This window comes from Talpa occidentalis, unplaced genomic scaffold, assembly GCF_014898055.3.
Source record: "Talpa occidentalis isolate TD23 unplaced genomic scaffold, MPIMG_talOcc4v2.1 talOcc4.4, whole genome shotgun sequence".
Classification (NCBI taxonomy): Eukaryota; Metazoa; Chordata; class Mammalia; order Eulipotyphla; family Talpidae; genus Talpa; species Talpa occidentalis.
The window spans coordinates 102628575-102653180 of NW_023604295.1; the positions used below are offsets into that span (position 1 = coordinate 102628575).

Below are 24606 nucleotides of genomic sequence, written 5' to 3' on the forward strand. Positions count from 1 at the left end.
AGCAGCAGTCAGCCTAGGGTGTGTTAGGGACCTGGGCCCAGGTGAAGGGTCCCATAGGGCTTTCCGAGTTTATAGCTGAGGAAGTGCTGTTGTTGGGCTGGGGATTCAGGGCAGGGACACAGCAGGAAAGGTCATTACCAAGTGCGCTGGCAGCTACTTGGGAGCTGGGGGCTTTCCAGAACGCTGGCCCAAGCTGTGTTCAACTAGGAAACAAAGTTTGTGATAAGAGCGTCCCCATCAGTCCCTCAGGCTCTCCTGAAGGTCTGTCCCGCTCTGTCTCCAGTGGGTGGCATCTTGCTGTGCCGGTGTTTACTCGGTCCCTGCCCTGAAGGCTCACAATCCACCTGATACAGACAGGGTCAGTCCAAACAGCAAACAGCACAGGGCTGGTGTGTGTGTGCCAGGCAGGTCACCCAGCCCTTTCCCCAAGAGAGAGAGAAGCAGGCCTTGGAATATCTTTGGCACTCATGGAGGGTGCTAAAGGTGCAGAAGGGGAGAAAGCAGGGAGCTAAGGCTCCCTGGGGAGATACCTCTAGGAGGACAGTGGGTCTGGTGGCACTTGAACCTGGACCTGGGTTCAGATCCAGGGTAACACAGGGCAGCATTCAGGAGCCCAGGGTGTTTATCTCGGTAACAGACCATGTGGGGAATTTAGAATGGAAAAGATGCTCTGTGCCCCTCCCCCAGGGACCACGGGCTGGCCCTGACATGGACAAGTTGTGATGATGCAAGTGGAGGGCACAGTGAGGAAAGGAGAGCCACCTCTGACCAGGAAATGCCAAGAGGACTCTAAGAAGCCTCTCTGTGTGTGCATGTGTGTGCGTCTGTGCTGTGGTCACACATCACACAGGGTCCAGGACCCAGGCTCCCAGGAGAGAGGGAAGGCATGCCCAGCCTATCCCATGTGCACAGAAGGAAAGTCTCAGGGATGAGGAAGAGAACAGGGCCCAGAAGGAGACCTAATCTTGCAGCATCCCTCTTGGACTCCCAGCTCCCTCCTCAAATTTAGGGGAGGGAGGGGCCCCCAAGTAGCTTATTTAGGTGTGAACTTAGGCTTTGCCTCTGCCTCCTGCCTCTCCATCGGAGCCCTCATATCTTCAGTGAGCTCTGGCCTTCGAGGATAGGTGATAAACCTCGACTCCCAACTCAGCTTCCACAGAGAAGACTGACTCCCAGGCTCCACTCCTCCTTTGGGGGAGATGTTCTTTTATAGAGAAAGCAGGACCTGCTAGGGAGAAAAGTGGAGAAGAGTTGAGGAGCTAATAGGGGGCCATGGGGGAAACACTGCTGACTAGAAGGAACAACACCATAATAGTGACCATTATTGAGGGCATGTGAGCCCAGTTTACTCTTCATGCAGCTAGATGAGGCAAGAGCTGCACAGAGAGGGTAAATGAGTTGTGTCTGGTCACACAGTTAGTAAGTTGACAGAGCAGAGGGGAATAAGAGCTCACATAAGGCCTTTGACCTACAGTTGGGGGTGCTGAGCTCCTTCTCCAGAACTGGGGGAGGAAGACAGGGATTTGGATCAAGATAACCACACCCACTTAGTATCTTTGACTCAGCTCTGAGTTGGCTCTCTAAGCTCCAGGGCTCTGTCTGGGTTATTGGGATAGGGAAGGCTCCAAGGTCCTCATGGGCCCTACAGCTGCCATAACCATGCCATCCCCACTAGGGTCCCGCCTTCCTCTAAGTGGGCTAGGAGGGGTGTCACTGGTGAAGAAGGGATCTCGGCGGTAGAAATGTAGCATGAGGAATGATTTGGTATTTCATACAGAAAAATATCTAGGAGTGTTCAAATTCTACTACTGGCAAGCAGTCCTAAAGCAAACTGCTTATTGTGAAAAGTTTTTCAAGTTATTTGTAAAAGACAAAAGAGACATTCCCAATATTCAGCCCGAGCAGAGGGTTTAAGTAACTCCTGATTGCTCACGTAGCCATTCAGAGATGGCAAGTGAGCCCTTTCCGGCACAGAGCAGTGCTTGCTGCAAGAGGAGGAGGCAAGTCGCTGTGTTTAATAAGTAAAAAACATGCTTAAGGGAAAGAATTAGAAAAACCTGAGTATTCAGCAAAAGTTTCAATATTGGTATGGGATGATGAATGAATTAAATATTTTCTCTCTCCCAGTAGAGTTGAAATAGTTAAGTTGCTTTTGGAAAAACATGATGTGAAGATTAAGAGTTTAAAAACAGCATCATGGCAAAGAGACAAAGCACTGGTTTTCTGTTCACTTGGTAACATCCAGATGATGGGGTTTGGGTCCCAGCCACAGGTCTCCTGGGCGCTTGCTGACCGTGACTGCTGTGGGACCAGGAGGCAGGTGCAGCCCAGCTCAGGAGCAGCTGGTTATCACGCAGGAGGGGAGGGGAGCCAGCAGCGGACAGGCAGTGTTAAGCACCATTTGGGCACCACCAGAACTCAGCAGGTAGAGTGCAGGGTGGGGTTCCTCATGCCAGGGAGGAGAGCACTGAGGGAGGGGCATGAGGCCAGTTCTATTAGGGGCTCTCCTTTTCCTGTGCCTGCTGTGCCTCCTGCCAAAGCGGTGGGTGATCTCCACTGGGAGAAACCGGGAGCTGGGACAGGACAATCAGGCCTTAAGTGTTTCCTGGAAGAAAATGGAAATCCTATTACTGTGTACCCCACCCTGTGCTGAACACTGGTCTATCCCAGATAAAATTCAGAGCAGTTGGGGTTCTAGTAGTCAGGAAGCCTGGTGCTGCAGCACCCCCCTCTTTCTCCTCACTGTGTTTCCTTGGCGGAAGTAGGGCGGGGATGGTGGGGGGAAGGCAAAGTCCACCTCAGGTCCTGAGAGGGAGGAGTGGGGGCAGGGGTGCAGCATGGGGTCCTGTGTCACGCTGCAAGAGAGAATGGCGTGCTGTGTGAGCCCACACTGCAGGAATGGAACATGTAAAGTGGGGAAGATACTAGGGAGGGTGGTCTTGGAGCTGGATCTAGGAGTGCCCCTGTGCTCCAGGCTATGCTCAGACCCCTTTTTAGGGGAAACACCCCAGGCCAGATGTGGCACTGAAAGTAGAAGTTCTGAGGGAGCAGGCATGCGCAAGGCACCGAGGTGGACTCCAGACCCCTGAAGTCTCCATGAGTGTTGTGGTCAGTCTTTGTGAGTCAGAGCCCCAGGAGCTGAGGTGCTGCACCAGACCGCCTGAGGTTGGATTCTGGCTCTGCCAGGGGCCAGCCACATGGGTGTGAGTGCATTCCTCTTAAAGTGAAGCACTGAGCATCTGAGAAGTTCAACAGGTCATCTAAGGTCACAGAACTGATGTAAAGGATGATCAGCATCTATATCTGACTCTAGGGCCAGCACATGTATTGTCTCCACAGTTTTCCTGTGATTTAAAAAAAAAGAAGGCAGGAACACACTGTGTATGCTAGGGACGAGCCTTGAGCGTCAGCTTATTCATCTGTAAAATGGGATAATGACCTCTAGTTTCCTGAATGGCAATCGACAATGTATGGAACAGGTCTGCACCACGCAGAGAGGCAACTCCTGTTATTCTGGGGGCCCGATTAGCTCACCAGCTGACGGGCTCTTGAAGGGTAGAGGCCAGTGCTACAAGTTAGGCAGTGCAGAAGGTGTGAGTGGGCACACAGAGACTCAAGAAAACTGGAGACGATTTATTTGGGCAGAGAAGAGAGCCTAAAGCTACTCAGCTCCTCCCTATTTTCCTCTTTCCCTCTGCAGCCCAAGGGAAGTTGTTCTTTCTCCCTTCCATTTTCTTCTTCACCTCCGTAATCTCGCTTCTGCTCACACTCTTGGCAAGATCCTCAGTGCCAGCCTGATGCCAGTCCATGGCCTTCCTCATGTCTTACCTTCCCTCCACAGCAACCTAGAAGGGCTTCCAACTCCCTTCTCTTTGAAATCCTCCTCCTGGACTATTGATGCCCCCCCTCCCCTGGTTTACTTCCTTCCATGCAGCATGCTCCCCTCTGCTGATTCCACCCCCTGTGCCCTGGATATTGATATGGTGAGTCCCAGATCTATTTCTCATCAGCACATTCTTACAGCACGACTCATCCTTTCTCAAGGCTTACCCACAGCCTCCATGTGGGATGCGGAACTCCCGTCTGTAGCCCAACCTCCACCCTAAGCACTGGACCCATATACCTACCTATCTGCTGGATTCTCTACCTGCATGTACTTGTGGCAGTTTGAATTCAAAATGAGCCCAAGGGATTTACTGAATTTCCCTAATAGTTACTCTGCCAGGGGTTGGCATCACCAGCGAAGGTTGCCCAAGTCAGTTTTCCAATACCTCCAATAGTGACACTTGGATGCCATCTCCCTTCAACATCTCTTGTGCTTTGTTCTCCTCCCCACCACCATACCCACTGCTGCAGAACAGGCCTTCATCCTAGCTCCTGGGGTTCCTTCCACAGACTGCTCCATTGCATTTTCACCCAGACACCAGAGAGGTCTATGTGGAATACAGAGCAGTCTGGTCACTTCCTGTTCAGAAGCCTTCTCCCCACTGCACTGGGGATAAGGCCTGGACTTCATAGCATTCCACTCAATATTCCAGTCTCTTCACTTGCATTCCAGCTATGGAACAGATTCCTGTGCCTTCACATTTACCCTAATCCACGTGATCCTTTTAGCCCTCAAAACTCAGCTTGAGAGTCACATCCTCCAGGGAGCCTTTCAGATGCCCCAGGATGAGTTAGGGGCCCTCTTCTGCGTTCAACAGCTCTGTGTTCTATGTATAACGTCTCTCTTTCTACATCACACCGATAAGGTCCCAGGAAGACCATATCATGGTCTTCATATTATGAAGTTAGGGACTGTTATTATGCTTTGTTTTTCTACAATACTATGACATATTTGCTAACAATCAAAGGCCCTGGGAAGGATCTTTGAAGCAGACCTGGGGGACCACTTCAGGAAAATGGGTAAAGATCGTAAAAGTTGAATACACAATATCTTTTCTCTCCTTTTCCCTGATAGAACCCCAATTTTGTTCAGGATGCAGCTATAGGATTAACGATACTTCTTAGCCTCCTTCTCAGAGGGTAACCATGTGAACCAGTTTGAACTGACAAGACTTAAGGAAATGTGCATGGAATAGATTTGCTCCTCTGATGTGAGCACCCTACTTGTTTTCTGTCTTCCACTTCCCACCTGGAATTAGAAGAAAAGGCTGGAATTAAAGCAGCCATCTTGTGACAATGAACCAGTCATGAGAATAAGAGTCACAGAGTAAGGAATCCTAAGGGGGCCTAGGTCAAAATTCCTGGACTACTTACCAAGAGACTTATGAGAGAAAATAAATTTCACTGAAGCCACTTTGGTTGGGCCTCCGTTACAGCTAGCTGAACTCACCCAGTAAAGGCAGATGAAGGCATATGACCATCTGTGAACATTTCCAAATAGGCCTTTCCTTTGGAGATGGAAAGAGCAGAGGGCAAGGTTAATGGAGTAGATCAAGATGAGAGTTAAGAACCTGACTCTCCCTGGGAGTCCATCAAAGGACTACAGCAAGGCCTTACACAGGGTATGAGGAAGATACTCCAGTTATGGTGGCTCTAATGTGCCTGTGACCTTGGCCTCTTCTGGTGTCTGCTTGGTTGAACTATAAATAAGGCTGCTGGACCAGATAACTTTTCCAAGGCTTGTGCTTGGGCTTTGGAGTTAGGCAAAGCTGGATCCTGGTCTAAAGTCTATCACTTATTAGCTGTGTGGCTCAGTCACTTTTTTAGTTACTGTCTCTAGCATGGTAAATAAAATCCAGATTGCAATTGTACCTGGAACTGTAGGTGTAATGCTGGAGTTCTGTAGAATCATGTGAAATGCCTGGCAGAATCCATTACGGATGATAGCCCAGTGCCCAACACACTGAGTGCTCTGTGGCAGCAGCTCTCCTTGTGTTCCACGCTCTCTAGGAAGACAGCCCTGAAGTTTCATTCTTCTCTGGGGCTGGGGCTGCTGCAAGTCTCTGGAAAGTGTCTCAGTCTGTCCCCAACTCTGCAGGTGAGTAAAGTGGTAGATGGTCACTGGTAACTTTTCCTGCAGCACTGCAAGATGTTGTGTCCAGGGTGCTTGGGACCCATGCAGGTGAATAGAAGTTCAGGATAGGACAGCCCAGACCAGGTCTAGGAAAGCATCAGATCTGGGGCACAAATAAGAAACCTAGTGTCTTAACCACAGCCATGGTGCAGGGTGAGCTTGTAGAGATTGGCTCTGCAGGGGACTACAAGAATTAGGGAGCTGGAAAAATACTTCCAAAACTGGATTCCTAGCTGCAGCTGCTTTTGGCTGAACTTACACTTCTCTTGAAACCCCTCACCTTTTCTCTATTGGAAAAAATCCTGGCAAAAAAATAAAGCTGCTGAGAAGGAGGTCAGTGGGGTGCGTCCCATTTGTCCACGCTCCCCCTTCCCCCAAACACTCCAGGCCAGACCACGCCAACCAAACCGTGCTGACACTAGACAGCGCCTGCAGTTTACCTTGGCTCCAGGCCAGAGAGTTCAGGCCCAGCCCGGGGCGGCCCCCATCTCTCCACCTTGTTACCCGCCCCCTCTCCAGCGCAAAGAGCAGTTTAAATATAAATCAGTCCTCGATACAAACAGAGTCTCAGCGAGTCTTGGAGCCATCACCGGAACTGAGAGCCCAGGTTTTCAGGCGAGTGCAAACAAGCAGAGACCGGCTCCGTAAATCTCCCCAAGTGCATCGGGAGGGGCGCGGGGGCTTCCCTTCCTTCCAGAAATCCCTGCTCTCCTCCAACCCCGGGCTCCTGTTGGCCCCCCCAGCACTGCTCCCTCCGACTTCTGCCTCCTCCGGGCCCCGAGGGCCAGCCAACCCCTCGTGTCTCCCCTACTACCCCGCTCCGCCAGTCCCCCAAGCGCCCTCACGCCTTCGGGCCCCCTCCAGCCATTACCTCCCCCTCCCCGGGGCGCGTCACCTTCCTCCCCTCCTCTCCGCCCTCGCCCCCTCCCGCCCCCTTTCCGCCCGGGCAGGCGGGACCTTTTGCCCGGCGGTCGAGCCCCGCGCGGCAGTCGGGTTCCAGGAGCCAAGAGACGGCGCGGCCCGGATCGAGGTCCAGCGCGGCGGGCCACCGCGTCACACCTGTTTGAGGGGGGCGGCACGCGGAGGCGGGGGCGCGCAGCGCCTTGGACACCCCAGGAAAAGAGGGAGGAGAGAGGCGTTTCATCATCGGCGCTGCCACCACTTATAAAACTTCTGGGCGCGCAGTCTCTCGCTCAGTGCCCGCGCCGCGAGCCTCCTGCGCCCGCCGGACCGCGCTCGCCCAGGGCGGCCCTGCCCCAGCTCCGAGGTAACTTCTGCCGAGAACCGGCCCGGGACGCCGCCCCCCAGCGGGTGCCGCCGCCCCGCCCGCCCCCGGCCTCGCCGCTGCGGCCACCATGGGGCTCTTGTCCAAGTTCGGCGCGCGCCAGGGCAGCGACGTCTCTTCGGGCCGAGCCGGCCGCTGTCGCGGTTCTATCTTTTGCAACATCAAGGTGAGCGGACAACTCCCGGCCGGAGGTGAAGTGCGGGGCGCAGCCCCGGCGGGGCGGCGGGGGAGGTGCTGCGGGAGCCCGGGACGCTCCGGGCGCTTCGGGCACCGTCCTCGGCTCTTGGTGTGGCGCGCCCGAGCGCATCCCCGCCGCCGGCCTGACACCGGGGACGAGGGCCAGGGGAGCGCGTGCTGTGTGTGTGTGTGTGTGTGTGTGTGTGTGTGTGTGTGTGCGCGCGCGCCCTCGTCAGGATTAGAAACAGGACAATGCATTACCTGTTTATTGGTACTCTATTCAGATAGTGAATTGTCCCGAGTGTCACTCCAGCTGAGTGAATTGTCCTGTTCTTGATTGGAAAACACCATCTGTCAGGGCATTTTTTCAGTGTCCTGAGGTGGTTCCTTTCTTAAAGAGGTGACTTGGAGGTGTCTGCCCTGGTACCTTGTAGGAGACAGGCTGTGAGGGAGAACAGATCCGAGCTGTTCTCATTGCTGGGTGGGTGGCAGAAGGGATGTTTTCCTTCCCTGAGCTTTCATCTTGCCCAAGAGCAGCAGCCTCTAGTCTCACCTATCTCTCTGAGAAATGTTCCGAGTTCCCTCCAGGCAACCAGTTCTTTGTGCTTGGACCAGCTTTCCTGGTCTAGAATTGGCCCCAGGAAAGCAGCAGGCCCTTGGTCTGTTGAGTAACGTCTAGGCAGGTTTCTCTCACCTGGCAAGTTACGGAGAGTGATAAAGAGAAGATGAGCTGCAGGCAGCTCTGTGGTGAGGAGGCTTATCTCCCCAGGGGGTGCTTTCCACTCCCTCCTGTGTCCAAGAGGACCTGGAATGAGTGAATTCACACCTGGGCTCTTTGACTGGTTCTGGTGGGGCAGAAGCAACCCAGGACTGCCCCTCCCAAGAGGGGAGGTGATGTGGGTGCTGTAAAGGTGATGTGGGGTGCTGTGATGAGGATGGGGGTTTGTAAAGCCCACTCTGGGGCTTTTGGGGGGTCAGGTTGGGACTACCTGCAGGATTGCTGTTTCCAGCAGCCATGTAATCATGTCACTAGGTAAAGCCTCCAGGGTGCAACTAGGAGCCCAGATAACAAAAAGGAAGGATGGGGCTCTGTGTGGACTGGCTATATGAATATCCAACAGAAGGGGTATGAGGACACAGTGGATCCCACCATATCTGTACTCATATTGTTAACAGTAGAGCTGGGATCCTCAGTTCTGCTTCTGCTCTCTCCCCATACCCCAATAAAGAAAGGCTGGACTGATTCCATGGGGAGGATATTAACTCTGAGATAGTTTACAATTATCCTCAGATCTCCTCATCTTTGGCCTGACCTGAATGAGAACTCTGTGCAGTTTGATCCTGCCATCTAAAAGCATCTTGGAGGAATTTAAACAGAAAATGTGTTGTTTAGAAATCAGTAAATGGCAGGAAAGATTCAGGGCAAAGGTTGAGTGGTCAAAGAGGAAGCCAGGGAGGGACTAGCTCTTTCTATTTTTACACAGATGGGCAAAAGGGCCCACTGTCCCAGAACAGATTCCTGACAATGAAAGTAAACCTATAAGATTGGTCCTGAATCCCTAAAGTAAATGAATTTATGGCAGTAGTTTCTTTGAAGCTCTATAAAAGATACAATATCACATGTTGATGATTTAGCCACACTTGCCTGAGGCCTGTTAGCCTTCTAAAGTCTCACATCATTTAAGAGATTTTCTTAACTCGAAAAGCCAGATGCTGTTTATCATTGTCTCCATTGATCCATAGTAATTCTAAGATCAGAGTTTGGAGAGACTTCCACTTAGCTTCATTTATCAGCCTGAAACCAGGTACAAAGTTGGCTATCTCAAGGCAAATCTAGGGCCAGGAATTCCATGAATTAAACTCAAACCTTTTCTTCTTGGGGCATTCTGGTGGCTATTCATTCTTGGGGCTACTCTGGGCTATTCGTTGGGACATTTCCCCCTCCTATTGAGAGATTGGGGGCTGTCCTGCATCCTCTCATTGGGATTTGTACTGTGCTTAACTAGTGACATAGTGGAAATAGGGACACCCACCCTGAGGACCCATCATTTTTCTAGGGTCTTTGTTGCTGGGACAGACAAATCAATTTGTTTTATGCTATTGCTACAAAACCCCACATATCAAGTGAAGGGGGTACAGCCAGAGCACTCAAATCCAAGTTCTATTGCAGCCTCTTACTAATGGGGTAAAACAGGGAAGCAACTTCTCACTTGTCGTGGGCCTCGGGGTCCTTACATAAAAAAACGGGGTAATACGAGTAACCCCCACCTGGTGGGACTCTGTAAGAATTATGTGGGATAAGACATAGAAAAAGGGTTCTGTAGACCATGTGGATTCTCTGGGATTGATATCAGTGTGAGGTCAGTTCTGACTTTAACAAACAGGACTACACATTCAAACATCATTTAGGAACAGTTATTTGATTATTGCACCAAGCATGCCTCCTTTCATGAGGCATGGTTAACAATAAAACTGTAGTGAATAATAGTAATGTCCAAACTAACAGTAATAGTAGCTAATAGTAAGAGAGTTGTATGACTATATCAGGAACTATGGAAATATCTTAATATTTAATCCTCATTATATCTCTATCAAGTGGATACTATTATTGTCCCCATTAATGATGAGAAAAACTAGTCGTAGTGAGGTTGGTCCATTGGGTGTAGGCACATAGGCAGAAAGGGGCGGGGTATAGAGGAATCTGGTAGGTGAGACCACAGAGGCAGAGACCCTAACCCCTGTACCACCCAGCCCCCACTGTCAACACTGTTCAACTCAGATTTGGCATGTGAGTATCTTGGATCATGGGGCCTGCTTGTGTCCAGGAGTCAGTGTTTTCTCCAGGCCCTGGTCACACAGCCCAGCCATGACCGGGGGAGCTTGTGTGGTTGCAGAGTAGATGCTTCCAGTTACCACAGACTCAAACCCTTTCATTCTACATAACGCTCATGTTAAGATCCAGAAACTCTCACTCTCCCAGTGAGTTTTTATACCTTCTCCTGCAGGAGTAAATACAATTATATTTAATCTAGAGACGGTCTCTATTTATTGCTGCTGGCTTACAGCACGCTTGCGAAGTAGAGAGCCTCTCACCAATCACTGTCAGAGGGAGCAGGGCAGCATCCAGGACTTTTGAAAACCAAATTGAAAACAGGTTCATTCAGCAATGTGGGGAGGGAGATAGAGGTAGGAGGGAGCCTGGCAGCCTCACAGAGGTCTGTTTCTCCTTAAAATGAAATTTCTGGGGCCAAACTGAGGTTATCACATAAAAGGAATAGTTGATGTAACTGTTGCCCAAATTTCAGGAAATTACGCACCCAGGGCTCCAGTGTAATGAAATAATGTATATCTAGTCAGTGGGAGAATATTCAGTGGGAGGAGAGGGCTGGGGAAGAACAATGGGAAGAAAGATAGATAAACCTCAAGCCTGGCCCTAGTGCCCCTGGTGACCTCTGACCTGGGAGGTTCCCCAAATGAGGGAGAAGTATTCTCCTAACTCCCTCAGGCCTCCTAACCTTGGAGGCATTTTAGGTTTAACCTCTCAGTTTCCAGAGGAACTGCAATCCCAGCAACCTGCAATGTGTGAACAGGAAAATATTCAGTGAAACCCGCCCCCCCAACTTTTTCTTAACTGACCCAGGAAGTTCAGATCCACTCCTCCCCATGGGTAGTGTTTTTTTCTGATACTGAAGGCACGACACCATTTATTCTGTTCTCAGGGCATCTGTCCCCTGAGAGATTTTATACTGTCCCATGATTTTAACCACCTATAGCCCGTACTTCACCCCCTCTCTGCCTGTGGAGGCACTGCCTGCAGAGCCCCCATTATGTGCCCAAGCCAAAGAGCTGGTAACGGTGGAGCAGAGAAGCCAGGGGTGCTCCTGGGTGAACCCGCTCATTGTGTGGGGTTGAACCATTTTGGTCCTTATTCTACATCACTAACTGCTCTCTGCCTCTTTGGGGCATTGCACTCTCAACTTCTGTTGAAGAAGGACATGAAGAAACAACTCTGTGAATTTACACTTGTCTGTGCCCCAGAGGATCCACTCACAGGTAGGTTGTCACTATGGTGCTTGGGGACTCGCTTGTGAGGGACCCAGGGAGAGAGTCAGCTAAATTCTTAGTAACAGTGAAAGGTTGATTTATTTTAGTTTTTTTATTGTTGATACAATAATAGATTTGTAGTGGTTCTGTGTACCTTTCCCCCAGTTTCTTCCACATCTATAGTTTTAACATTAAGAGTCATCTTCCACATCTACAGTTTTAATACCAAAGGCAGGACATTGACATTGCTGTAATGTGTATGTGTGTGTGTGCATGTGTGTAGTTCTATACCATTTTAACACATGTATAGATTCACAGAAACACGAACTCAATCCTTCAAGAGCTGTTCCATCGCCACAAAAGTCTCCCTGTGCTATTTCTTTATAGTTACACCCACCCTCTTCTGATTACCATCCCGAACTCCTGGCAACCACTAATCTATTCTTTATTGCTGTCATTTTATAATTTTGAAAGTATTACATGAATGAAATCATGCAGTATGTCACCTTTTAAGATTGACTTTTTTTCATTCAATATTATGCTCTTGAGCTCTATCCAAGTTGTTATGTGCATCAATAATTTGTTCTTTTTTATTACTGAGTAGTATTCCAAGGTCTCGATATACTGTGAATTGCCTAACCATTCACCTGTGAGGGACATTTGGCTTATTTCTTGTTTGGGGCTATCACAGACAAAGCTAATATGAACAATTGTGTACAGCTTTTTGTGTGAAAAATTTTCATTTCTCTGGAATAGATGTTCAGAGGTACATTTGCTGGATCATATGGTAGATGCAAGATGATTTTTTTAAAAGAAATTTTCAAATTGTTTTCTAGAGTGTCCATCTGACATTTGTTCCAGTAACACAGGAGAGATCCAGTTTCTCTGCATCCTTGCCAGAATTTGGTGTTGTCACTATTTTTAATTTTAGTTATTTTAATAGGTGTGTAGCAACATCTCATTGTGGTCTTAAATTGCATTTCACTGATGACTAGTGATATTAAATATCTTCTCACATGCTTATTTACCACATATATGTATTCTTTGTTAGATGTCTACTTGTATATTTTGTCACTTTTCTAGTTTGTTTTTTTTTTTACTGTTGTTTTGAGAGTTCTTTATATGAGATACAAGTCCTTTCTTGAGCATGTGGTTCGCAGTCAGTAGCTTATCTTTCCATCCTCTTAATAGGGTCTTTCACAGGGAAAGAAAGGTTTTCATTGATAAAGTCTAATCATGTTTTAATTTTCTGGATTCTGCTTTGGTGTCATGTCTAAGAATTCTATACTGAACACTAGTTCCTGAAAGTTTTCTCCTTTAAATTTTACAAGTTTGTGTTTAAATATATGATCCATTTTGAGTTCATTTTTGTACAGGTATGAGGTTTAAGTCAAGGTTCATTTCTTTGCCTATGGTTGTGCAGTTGCTCCTGCACCATTTGTTGAAAAGACTGCCCTTTCTCTATTGAGTTGCCTTTGCTCCTTTGTTGAAAATCAGTTGCTCATACTTGTGTGGATCTATTTTGGGCTTTGGATTCTGTTCTTTGATGTAAGCATGTATCTCTCACTACCACACTATCGTGATTAATGTAGCTAGGCAGCAAGACTTGAAATCATGCAAAAGCTTGATTTTCAGGCTGTAGTGGTATGTGTTACCTTGTGGATACCAGATTTTATAACCCATTCAATTCCCCTCCTAATACATTTAGGATGATTTTAGAACCAACTTAAAGCTCACTTTTAGTAACTAGATGGGATCTTATGTACTTGTATTCTCCGGTTTTTCTTTTGGCCTTTGATGAATGGTGTCTCTTTTCCCTTGAACTTGACTTTTATTTATTTGTTTGTTTATTTATTTATCTTTATTTTTGCTTAGAAAAACTTTGGGTGTAGGCCAGAGGTGAGGGGTTGAGAGGATTCACCAGAGTGGGGAGCAAATGTATTGAAATACATATGCTGAAATACGCTGCTGAGGGGAGCAGTGGGCAAGACAGGAGAGGTCTGCTGTTTTTTAGAGTGTCCATCTGACATTTGTTCCAGTAACACAGGAGAGATCCAGTTTCTCTGCATCCTTGCCAGAATTTGGTGTTGTCACTACTTTTAATTTTAGTTATTTTAATAGGTGTGTAGCAACATCTCATTGTGTTCTTAAATTGCATTTCACTGTTGACTAGTGATATTAAATATCTTTTCACATGCTTATTTACCACATGTATGTATTGAACTCAGGCCATCATGGTGGTAGCACTGAGACTTAACCCCTAGGCCATCAGAGAGGCCCCTTGAACTTGATTTTTACATCTAATATTCCTAAACATTTTTATTCTCAATTATAGTCCTGCACCTCTTTTTCACACTTGAGGAAACTGAGGCTCACCCAAGAGCACATATCCACCTGGGCTCACTCCTTTCCCCATGGCCATAGAAAGCCTCTCAGTTCTGTATTTGCTCATCTGTGATTATTTGGGCCCAGGTTCAGTCGTATCTCATGTTCTTCAAAGTTCTTAAATTCTCATCTACTATTAAGTTGCTGATTGAGATGAGACTGGGCCAGTGGTCTGAGCTTTGCTGGGTGACCTGTATGAAACCTGGCAGGAGTGGAGGGTGCCGGCTGCCTGAGTTGTCACTGAGCAATCCCAGCTCTCTCTGTTTAGAGGACCTGGGCATGTGTCCTAGTGATTGAGATAGATTAAGTTTGTTCAAGGGCAGGTAATGAAACCAAGGCAAGGAGTCTGAGAGCACATGGCAGGGTTGAAGGGTGGGATGATACTGTCTAGTGAGCACCTGCTTTGCCCCATTGAGTGGAAATGCAGGAACCTGAGTTCTGATGACAAGTTTCATTTTGTCTATCTAAACATCAATAATAGCAATTTATGTTCTGAAGAATGCTTGAGCCAGTGCCCTGGGGAGATGTTGCCTAGAGCACAGGCTCAGTTAAGATGCAGATGTTATCAGGGTGGGCTACAGTAAGGCAGTGTTTGTCAAATTGCCTCCCCAACATGCCCTGAATTCTAGAAAGACATGAAAGGGTTTCCACAAGGCAATGAGGCGAGGTGCCTGGAGATGTAGCTTGACTAACTTGAGTGTTATATTTCTTTGGTATTTTGTTTTATATCATCAATTGTATTTTATATTTTCTTCCACAACAGATTCACTAGTTTCCAAAAAAATCTTGTTTTTTTTCCCAAAGTCTTGGAGTAAAAATGATGCTCTAGAAAGCTGTGCCATGTCTAAATTGTGACTCCCAGGTGGCACATACTGAGTTTGGAAAAACACAACACAGGTCAAAACTAGTTTATCTGGTTAATTCACCCAGTCAACTTGCTGGGTAGAGGGAATAGTACCTAGAAAGTTTAAGTGTGGGGTGTGGATGTCTTACAATTCCTTGTTGAGCCCTGTGGGATGCCTTAGGAGAGGAGCCAGCCAGAGAATGCAGTGAGTCCCCTGTGGGGAAAGTGCCAGAGGGAGGGTTAAGGGGGACAGCAGCCCTCCAGGCCACTCTTATCCTGCCAATTGGCTACCAAAAAGGTTGCAGGAGGATCGTAAATGGACTACTTTATCAGTCTGCCTTGTGCTTTCAGCCCTTTTGTAAACTTCTTGCTTTGCCTTTGATTCTCAGTGCATTTGAGGGAAGGGTCTGGGTGAGCTGGAGCAGGAGCCTGGGTCTCAATGTTTATTGAGTGTCTCCTATGGGAGTCTCTTTACCAAGTATCAATGTTTGCACTTGACTCCCTAAGAGCTTTCCAAGAGTCCAAGAAATGTTGCCTGTAAGTTTCCTGCTTCCAAACATGATCTCTCTTTGTCCAAGGCTGTGGGACTTTCTGGGACACTGGACTTTTAGTTTAAAAACTAGACACATTTTAGACAAATTGAGACAATCTGGTCACCCTACTGCTTTCCTTGCTGTGACATTTTACAAGAAAGGTCTTCTACACTGTATCTGTGGGGCAAGGGAGATACCCATGAAGGCTCAGGGATGGGTTTTTATTTATTTATTTATTTATTTATTTATTCCTAGGAATAGAAATAGGTTTTCCTAGGAATCTCGAAGATTCATGGGAGAAAGAAATCAGACTTCCAGAGAAAAGACAAGAGAGCATCAGGATGCTTAAGACTAAGCTTCAGAGAGCAAAAAGACCCATTTCTCCCTCGTTTGTAAGCAGAAGTTTCCCCCACAGTCCTGCCTTCATTGCTTGTCATAAATTCTATAGCACTTCAAACTTCTCTTTGTATAGAATCAATTCAAATGATGATGAAGTTGAGCTATAGGAAAATGGTGCTTCCAGGTCTATAGAATTATTGAGCTGCAGAATTGAAAGTGTAAAAAAGCTTATCTGCTCAGAGACAGAAATCCTCTTGCTGTCTTTGCCTCTGCTGTACAGCCTCAGTGTCAGGGAACTCACCAAATCACCATGCAGGCCCAGCGACTGCTAGGGCAACAGTCTGTCCCAGTTTCTCCTGTGTTGACTGAAATCTGTCCTGCCTTTCCAAGTATGTCCTTCAGAGTGAGGCTAACAGAATGCCCCCTCTTCCTGATCCCTCTCCTCTCTGTTTCTAGTAGAAAGCAATGTCCCCTCTCCCATAAGTCCCTCTATGGGAGGTACCACTCAGCAGGGTTGAAACAGAAGCTGGGTGTCTGGGCACCCTCCTCTATAAGCTGAACCAGGCTCTGGAGGTGGGTGTTACTGAGGGGCATATGTAGCCTCCAACTGCATCTATTCCAGATCACAGAGGATTCCTTATTTGATCATCACTCATGGAGGGGCCCTAGGTTTTGTGGAAGCTGGTTCCCTGGACCAGCAAGAAGGCAGAGACCTTCCCATGATGGTGACCCACACCCTCTCCCATCAGGAGTGTTATACTCATGAGTTCCAAGGCCTGCTCCCCCATCCCTCACACTCCTCCTTCTCACCCCCTTGTTCCTTTGTTCTCACCCTCCAGCTCTACTTCTCCTTGAGCTTTCATGGAGTATCCATGTGAAGTCTGAAAGAGGCCTGAATGGTCATTGCGTCCACTTCCAAGTTCTGGCTGGACAGCTTCTCTCTGGAGGAAGCAGAGAAGAGGCTCACTGGGAACTCCTGGCTTCATTACCAGAGGGTCCAACAGAGACCGTTGCTGAGGGCCTGATACTAGTGGGAACATAATCATGGACCCCAGCCTCTGTCCCTGGGCAGCACCCCACACATTCCACCCACCTCAGACTGACAGGGTCAAATTAATATTGAACCAGTCTTATCCATTGGGCCATCTCCACGCTCGACCTTTCACTGACTTGGAAATTGAGCCTAGATGGCTCTGTGTGTGTCCATTTCGGTGTCAAACTGCCCTTGCTATCAGCAGGTGGCCCTTCTGGGCTTGCTGTAGCTCGAATCTCCTTCTTCAGTACTTCTTGTCCCTGGAAAGTACAGACCCACTGAATCAACATGTAAATTCAACAGATAAATGTGTAAAATTAACAAGGAATGGGACAGGCATGAGTCAAAACTGTTTGGGTTGCTTTAAAATTATAAATATTCAGAATTCGACCCTCAGCACAACAATTATGATTTTCAGAGCTGTCTTCACAAAGATGCAAACATTTTAATAGGACACACACACAGTAAAATATACGGGGCATAGGGAGGCAGGGTTGTGAATGCAAATTGGTTTAGGGCCTCTCACTTGGGAGCCCCCATTCTATTACAAATTAAGCTAAAGGATAAGTGGACAAGGGTAGATCATTTCAGAAAGTTGTTAGGCCAACCTCTTGTGCTACAAAGTGTGTATCATCCACATTTTAGAGTGGAGGAAACAGAGAGGCAGCTTCTGAAAATTGCCATGTCATGCAGTAATTGAGCTGAATTTGGCCTCTCAGAGAGACCCTGTCTCCCGACTCGTTCCTCTACAGCTGCAACCAGGATCTTGCCACAAACCCAACTAACTGAGGGAGAGTTTTACTGCTTTAGTCTTTCACATCAACAGGTACAAACCAGGCTGTATATTTAAACTTCTTGTTTTATTTTCCCAAGTCAAACTTAACAACGGTGGCCCCAGAAGTCATTGTTCCTCAGTTTTCCTCTTGCTGCACATTTCCTCACCCGCTGGCATAAGTCTTGAGGCGGGGCTGTTACCAAGGGGTTTAGCAATGCTTCCTGAAAGAATAAATGGTAGCACGGTCAGCTGAACAATGTTTGATCACCTAATTCATGTGCCTGTAACTTATAAAAGGGGAAGGACTTAGGGGCCTCCCTGGTGGCGCAAGGGGTTGAGACCTCAGCACTATGGAGCTACCCACAGTCACTGCAGTGCAGGTTCGATCCTTGGCCGGGGAGGTGACCCACATGGTGCAGCAAACCTCTCCTAACTCGCCCTCTGCTCCCCTCAGTAGCGTATTTCTTTAAAAAAAAAAAAAAAAAGGAAAGGACTTACATGTCTAGCAATTGGAGAGTCAATATGTAATAAGTAAATCATTAATATCCATCTATGAAATGTGTGTAAATCCTTTCTTAATGGTGTTTTTTTTTTTTCATAATAATAGTTTAGTCTTTGGGGAAGTGTTGATATGATAATGTTAAGTAAAGGCATCAGGAGGGACAACCAGAGGAAGAGATGATCCATGTTTGCAAAAGTCACAAAAAGATTTAAAGAGGATGGACCTAATAGTGGTGGTTCTCTGTGTGGGAAGCCTATATATGACTTTCTTTTTCTTCTTTGTGACTTTCTGTGTTTTCCATTTTCCACAACAAACGTGATCCACTTTTATAATTAGAAAAAACTGCCAATTAAAAATCCCTGGTCTGGGGCCTCCCTGGTGGTGCAAGGAGTTAAGACGCAAACTATGAAACTGTCCGCAGCCACTGCAGCATGAGTTCAATCCCTGGCTGGCCAGGGAGCAACCCACATGGCACAGTAGACCTCTCCTGTCTCACCCGCTGCTCCCCTCAGCAGTGTACTTGGGTCAATCTGCCTGTTGTGTTCCCCACTCTCTCTGGTGAATCCTCTCACCCCCTGCACCTCTGGCCTGTACCCCAGGTCTTGTATGCATAAATAAATAAATCTTTAAAAAAAAAATCTCTAGTCTGCTGTGAAAACTGCACCCTTCTTTGCTGGGTTCAGCATGGTACCCACTACGGTGTATGAAATGCAGCGACTAGTCTCCAGGTTTCTGAAAATGAAGGAGGTGTCCAGCATGACATCCAGGGGCCTGGGGACATCCAGAAAGACCATTTCCTGTAGGACCTGTCATTGTTCACACTGCACTTTTACATCTATGATCACATTTGCGTTGATGGCTCCCCAATGATAAAGGTCAAGTCAGATAACAATACTTGAACTCTTAATGAGCGGTAAGAATAGTAACATTTTATTTCATGGGAAGACTAAGAGGCATTTCTGTCCAGGAAACCTCTGCTCTTCTGGTATCCACTCTCAGGGGCTGGCTCAGAGCTTGGGAATCCAGCCCTAAGGGTTGGGCAAACATGGAGGGGAAGAGAGTATATCTGATGGGCTTTGCGCCATATAGGAAGAGAGGGCCTGAAGGGGAGGCTGAAAAGACAGAGACTGTGACAGGATCTGCTCAGTGCAGCCTGGGGTCTAGCCCAGAGCCTGGAGTTTGAGTCCTAGGAGGATGTGGGCAACATCCCTGAGTGGGTTGCCTCAGTCATCTCAGTCATTTTATGAGCCTTAATTGACCCCCTGCTGTTTGCAAGGCAGCACTCTGCTAGCGTTGCAAACAACAGAGGATTCAGGGCTCTGAGGCTGGAATGGTGTAGGGATGACTGCCTGAGTCTCATGCGTTCTCTCTCTCATCCATTCACGCAACACATAATCCTTGATCACTGACCATCAGCCAGTGGGGAGGCAATGAGAAAAATAGAGTGGGCTATGCCCTCATGAGAGATGATAGTGGGCAGTGCAAAGTTACAAAACATATCAAATAAGAGAAAAAGAACAGGGTTTTATGAGGAAGAAGAGGGTAGAGACAGAACAGGATTCTGTTTAATGCCTCTGGAGTCATGGTTCTGACATGTAACCTCTGCATGGGGAAAATAAACATGAATCAGGCAAGGTCCTTGTCTTCCAAAGGCTCTGGTTAATTAGAATAATATGGATCATAAAGATTTGCAATGAATTATGATTCCAATTAGCATGCAAATTCATATAACATGAGACCTTCCTACTCAAATACCTTGGGATGCAGTATGAAATAAACAATACAAAATATTTAAATATTTATACATAACTGAACTTGCAAGAAAGAAAGTTAAATCTTCAGGTGCAAGAAATGTAGGCTGGATTAAACACCAGGGTAATGGTGTACTACCTGGACCTGCACCAGGGGATAAGGGCAAAATTGTGTGTGGTGTGACTGGACCAGTAAAGAAATCCTATAGAGACTCCATGTGGAGATTGGGTATTAGTAACTACACAGGTACCATAGATGACCTGGGGAGCTGGAATGCAGATTCATGCATAAAGCTGAGTTTGGTAAGAAAGGAACTAATAAATCTCTGCCCACCAGAGATTGGGCAATCAAATCCCCAAGACTGTGCTGCATGGAATTGAAAACAGAATTTATATTATCCATGTAGTGTGGGAATCTCTAAACAAATAAATTAGCCTTAAAAAATTGGTTCTGAGGTGGTGATGACTCTGTCATCTGTAGACACAAAAGTCAAAGCACTCTGGCAAGTACTTTCTCAATATGGACCAACCAGAATCCCCAAGGGAAGGTGATGCAGAGAAAGAGGAGCTTATAATGAAAAGTTACACAAGGAACATTGACTGTCAACACCAAAGCAGCAGGCAGAGGAGTGAAGAAGATTAGCATCCCAAGATTTCCAGACAATGGAGTGTTCTTGAAGAGACTATAAATCTATATTAAAATGTTAAAGAGGTACGAGAAAAAAATAGAAAACACCAGTAAAGAACAAATACTATGTAAAAGGAATGGGCAGACTTAAGAATCACATGAGAATTCCAGAAATAAAAAATATAGAAAGTGAAAATTCTGTAAGTGGCTAATAGCAAATTCGATGCATTGAATGATTAATAGGTTAGATAACTTCCCAATTTAAAATCCTTAATTTAATTATATCTGTACTACATGATAATTGGTAAACGGAAGGGAGGGTTGAAGAAGTCACTCGGAATGCAACACAGAGGAATAAAGAAGTGGATACTATGAAGGAGCAGTTAAGAGATGAAGACAGTAGTGATAAAATCCAATATAAGTGTGAAATGAGTACAGAAGAAGAGAATAGAATGACTAGACGATAGAGAATATGGAAAAAAAATGATAACGAACATCCAAAATCAGTAGAGAGAAAACACAGTAAGTTGTAACAGGAATTTACATTTTAAAAAGTGCACCTATAGACATACTGAAACTGCAGAGGAATAAATATAGGGAAAAGTAGTTTTAAGAGCAACTAGAGTGAAATTACAGATTACTTACATAAATCAATAATTAGACCAACTCCAAGCTTCTCAAACTAGTTACTAGGAAATAATGGAATGATTTTGAAAATGTTAAGAGAATATTATCATCAAATTCAAACTGACTAAATGATAATTCAAGTGGACAAAATAGAAACAAATGTACATACTTAAGGTTCTGAGGGACAGAAGACTTGAAACCAAGGTTCTGGTGGGGCTGTGCTCTTCTGGAAGCTTCGGTGGAGAATCTGTTTCCTTGCTCTTGCCAACCTCCAGAAGTTACTTACATTCCTTGGTTTATTAACTCTTAGCCTCTATCCCCAAAGTTAGCAGCATCCTGAAATATTTCTTCTGACTCTGCTCCTCCTGCCTCCTTATTTTAAGTACCCCATGGTTACATTAGCCCACTCAGATAATCCAGGATAATCACCTTAACTAAGAACCTTATCTTTATCACATCTGTGTAAGGCAGTGCATTTACAGGTTCTGAGTATTAGGACATTGAAGAAGCCATTTTGTCTTCTCCAGGGTTCAAGTGGACTAGAGCCAATAAAATGTGGGTGCACATACATATGTAAATGTACTAAGAGATTTTTGCAAGGAATTAGCTTATACAATTGTGGAGATTAAATATTGAAATCCAAAATTCCTAACTCAGGCATTAGCAGACAATGCTGTCCATGAGCTGGGGGTGAAGGGTCTCTCTCCCTCGATGATTTTAAGGCCTTCTGATTGATGTAATGAGGGCCACTTACTTAAAGTCTACTCATTGCTATTTTAATTACAACTACAAGCCCCTTTTACAGCAGCACCTAAATTAGTGTTTGATGGAATTGGATACTGTAGCCTAGCCAAACTGACACGTTAAAAACACTGTCGCAGGGTCAAAGGGCAGTGTCATTCAGGACATATACAGAACAGAACAGAAAGCAGGTCCAGATAAAGTGAGCACCACTGGACAATAGATAATCTCAAAAGGAGGGGTGCAGGGGCCAAAAGAGTTTGACTGAGGCTGGTAAGGGGTGTGCTAGCATTTATGAGGAGGCCTGGAATGGGGCGTTGCATCCATTCCTTCCCATGGTTTGAAAATCCCATGGTTTAGGGTTGATTGCCCATCTCTGCAGACCAGATGCCGCATATCACCAGGTCTAGATACCCCTTCCTGTGCTGTCTACCAGAATGTGTGGTGTGCTCTGCTGCTGAGGTCACAAGCCCCTGGGCTGCAGACATGAATTGACAAGGTGTTGGAAAGGGGGGTGAGCTCATGTCTGCTTCTAGGGCCGCATCTGGTAGGCGTCAAGTATTTGCTTAGCTAATCTTTCCCGTCTAAAGTTTCTTATTGATGATTTCATTCAGAAGGCTTGAAACCTGCAAGTAGAATTCCCACACAAAACAAACCAGGTATGGGTGATGAAACCCCATTTTTGTGCACTTGCCTTCAGAGCTTGAGGTGAGCCTTCATGGAGTGTTTGAAGGAATTGGGGGATGGGCAGAAATGTCATGGGGTGCTCCGTATCCACACTGACAGTGCAGCCAGACCTCACCATGTGAGGAGACCCCCAGGTGGGCAGATGGCCAAGGGGAGTGCAGAGAAATTAAGGGATTGTCTCAGTTTACTTCATTAATTTTGATGGGTGTGCTTAGGGGCTTGGCCTTAACTCCAAGAAAGAGATGTCTGGAAGGCAGGATGGTGGTGAGAGTTCAGGAGGACCCACTTGAGTGTAGGACAGTGACTCTCAGCATGTAACCTCTGGCCCGGCAGCATCAGCATCACATGGGAGCTCGTTAGAAATGCATATTCTTGGGCTACATCCCAGATCTACTGAATTCATAACTAGAGATGGGGCCCAGCAAGCTGTTTGAACGAGCCCTCTAGATAATTCTGATGCACCTGCTCTGAGGTGAGGCACCTTTGAGGCACTAATTGGCATGCAGAGATCACTGATGTGGCTGTGATATGTTTATCCCCAAGGTGTTCTTTAAAGTGGTTGATGGGAAGTGATTGTGTTCAACATTTAGCTTGCCAGGGAATGTGAGCCTCCAAGGTGGGGCCCTTAGTGGTGGGGGAGTTTGGGGAGCATCCTAGATTGACCTGTGAAGTGCCCAGACCTACTGCATGTGGCCTGGGGCAAAGCCAAGAATCTGGGAACCTCAGGCCCTGAGACCTTCCTCTGGGCAAGGAGAAAAGAGGCTGGGGAGGGTGGCAGGCAGAGCCTTGTAGCCAGGGAACACGACCCGCCACATACTGGAATTCAGAGAGTCTCCGCAGGCTTGGGCATCCAGGCTTCCTGTGCTAGGCTGAATTCCATTTTAATCTCTTTCCCCCCCACCCTGATAGTTTAGCAATGGCAAATGTTTTTAGAGTCTGAGGTCAGGAGTGTTCTAACTCATGATATTTACAAGTTGAAGTTAAATACTGTAGGTAAACAGGGAATTTGAGAAGTTGGCTAGGTTTTCCCCTTGCTCCCACTCCTGCCTTCATTTCCTGTGTTTAGACTGGACTTTTCTTGGTGCAGAGAAGACCTTGACACCCTGAATGACCCCTGCCAGCAAGAGTGGAGATCAGTGTCCCCTTGTCACTCCCTGGAGCCCTGGGAGGTAGGGGTAGGAAGGAGTGCCAGAGGGTGTGGGTTGTAGGGAAGGATGTTCCGGTTACTTTTTTCTAAACATGAGTTTCTGATGGGAAAGAGATTGGCTTGCCTTGCCTGACCTCCTGCCTTGACCTCTGCATGTTAACAGTCTCCTTTCCTCTCTCTTGTCAGCCTGGGACCTGAGGAAACTTTTCCAAGAAATGCTTTGGGCATTTTCTGCAGTGCTGTCTGAAACCCTCTCTTTTCTCTCTGCCTGAAGACTCGATCCTATTCAGTTTCTCCTGTCTACCTTCCCCCATCCTGTCCCTCAAGATGTTCCTCCCTTCTCCCTCCTTGCTGATCTGAGGAGTAGAGGAAGGGAGGAAGGCAGGCGAGAGGGGAGACGAAGAGGGAGCACATTGGAAAGTCAAAAAGGTGAGGCCGCAGGAGAAGCATATCCCCACCTGGAAAAGGCCAGAAATAAGATGAAGTGATAGCGAGAGTAGAACTGGAATGGAGGTTGCCTGGGGGAAAGTTGTCCTGGCAAAGGATGACTACAGAAGACCAAGCAGATGGTCTGATCACCTGCACCCTGCAGTGATCAGACTGCCACCCCTGGAGGAGGATGGTGGAAGGGACCAGATGGGCACACTTCTACCCATCTAAAGACTGAAGACTTGACTTGGAACAAATCACCTACGTTATTAATGCAAACAGTTGCTTTCAGGTTCCAGATCCTTCAACTCTGAAGTCAGAGTTTAGATGTCCCAGAGGCTCATTTAAACACCCCCTTATCCTCCTGATTCTTCTGCTAATTTAGCAAGCAAAGTTGTTAGGAGGTGTCCCCAGGCCTGTTTCAAGAGCTTGAAGTGAGCCTTTCCTCTAACAGATCACAGCAAAGTAGAGTTAGGAGACTCTGGCTTTGGGGAGGAGCAAATGGTAGCAGAGATATAGGACAAGACTTCTTCCCAGAGCTGTGGTCTTATTCAGGAGGCTCCAACATTGCAGAAAGCCCAAGGGGATTTGTTCGAGGACCTTACATGTGGCTACAGGTTCACCATTTTATTTGGGGATTGATCCTTGGGTTCTATATGG

General features: G+C 46.9%; 1 protein-coding gene across 1 annotated transcript in view; it reads left to right on the top strand.

The window, feature by feature from the left end:
- Positions 1-7364: 7364 nt before the first annotated feature.
- The window catches only part of SLCO2A1 (solute carrier organic anion transporter family member 2A1), an 81132-nt gene continuing 63890 nt past the window's right edge, over positions 7365-24606 (top strand). The window contains exon 1 of the mRNA XM_037525967.2: positions 7365-7470. Coding sequence (XP_037381864.1) covers positions 7375-7470 — 96 coding nt within the window. The 5' untranslated portion in view covers positions 7365-7374. The remainder of the gene's footprint in view (positions 7471-24606) is intronic.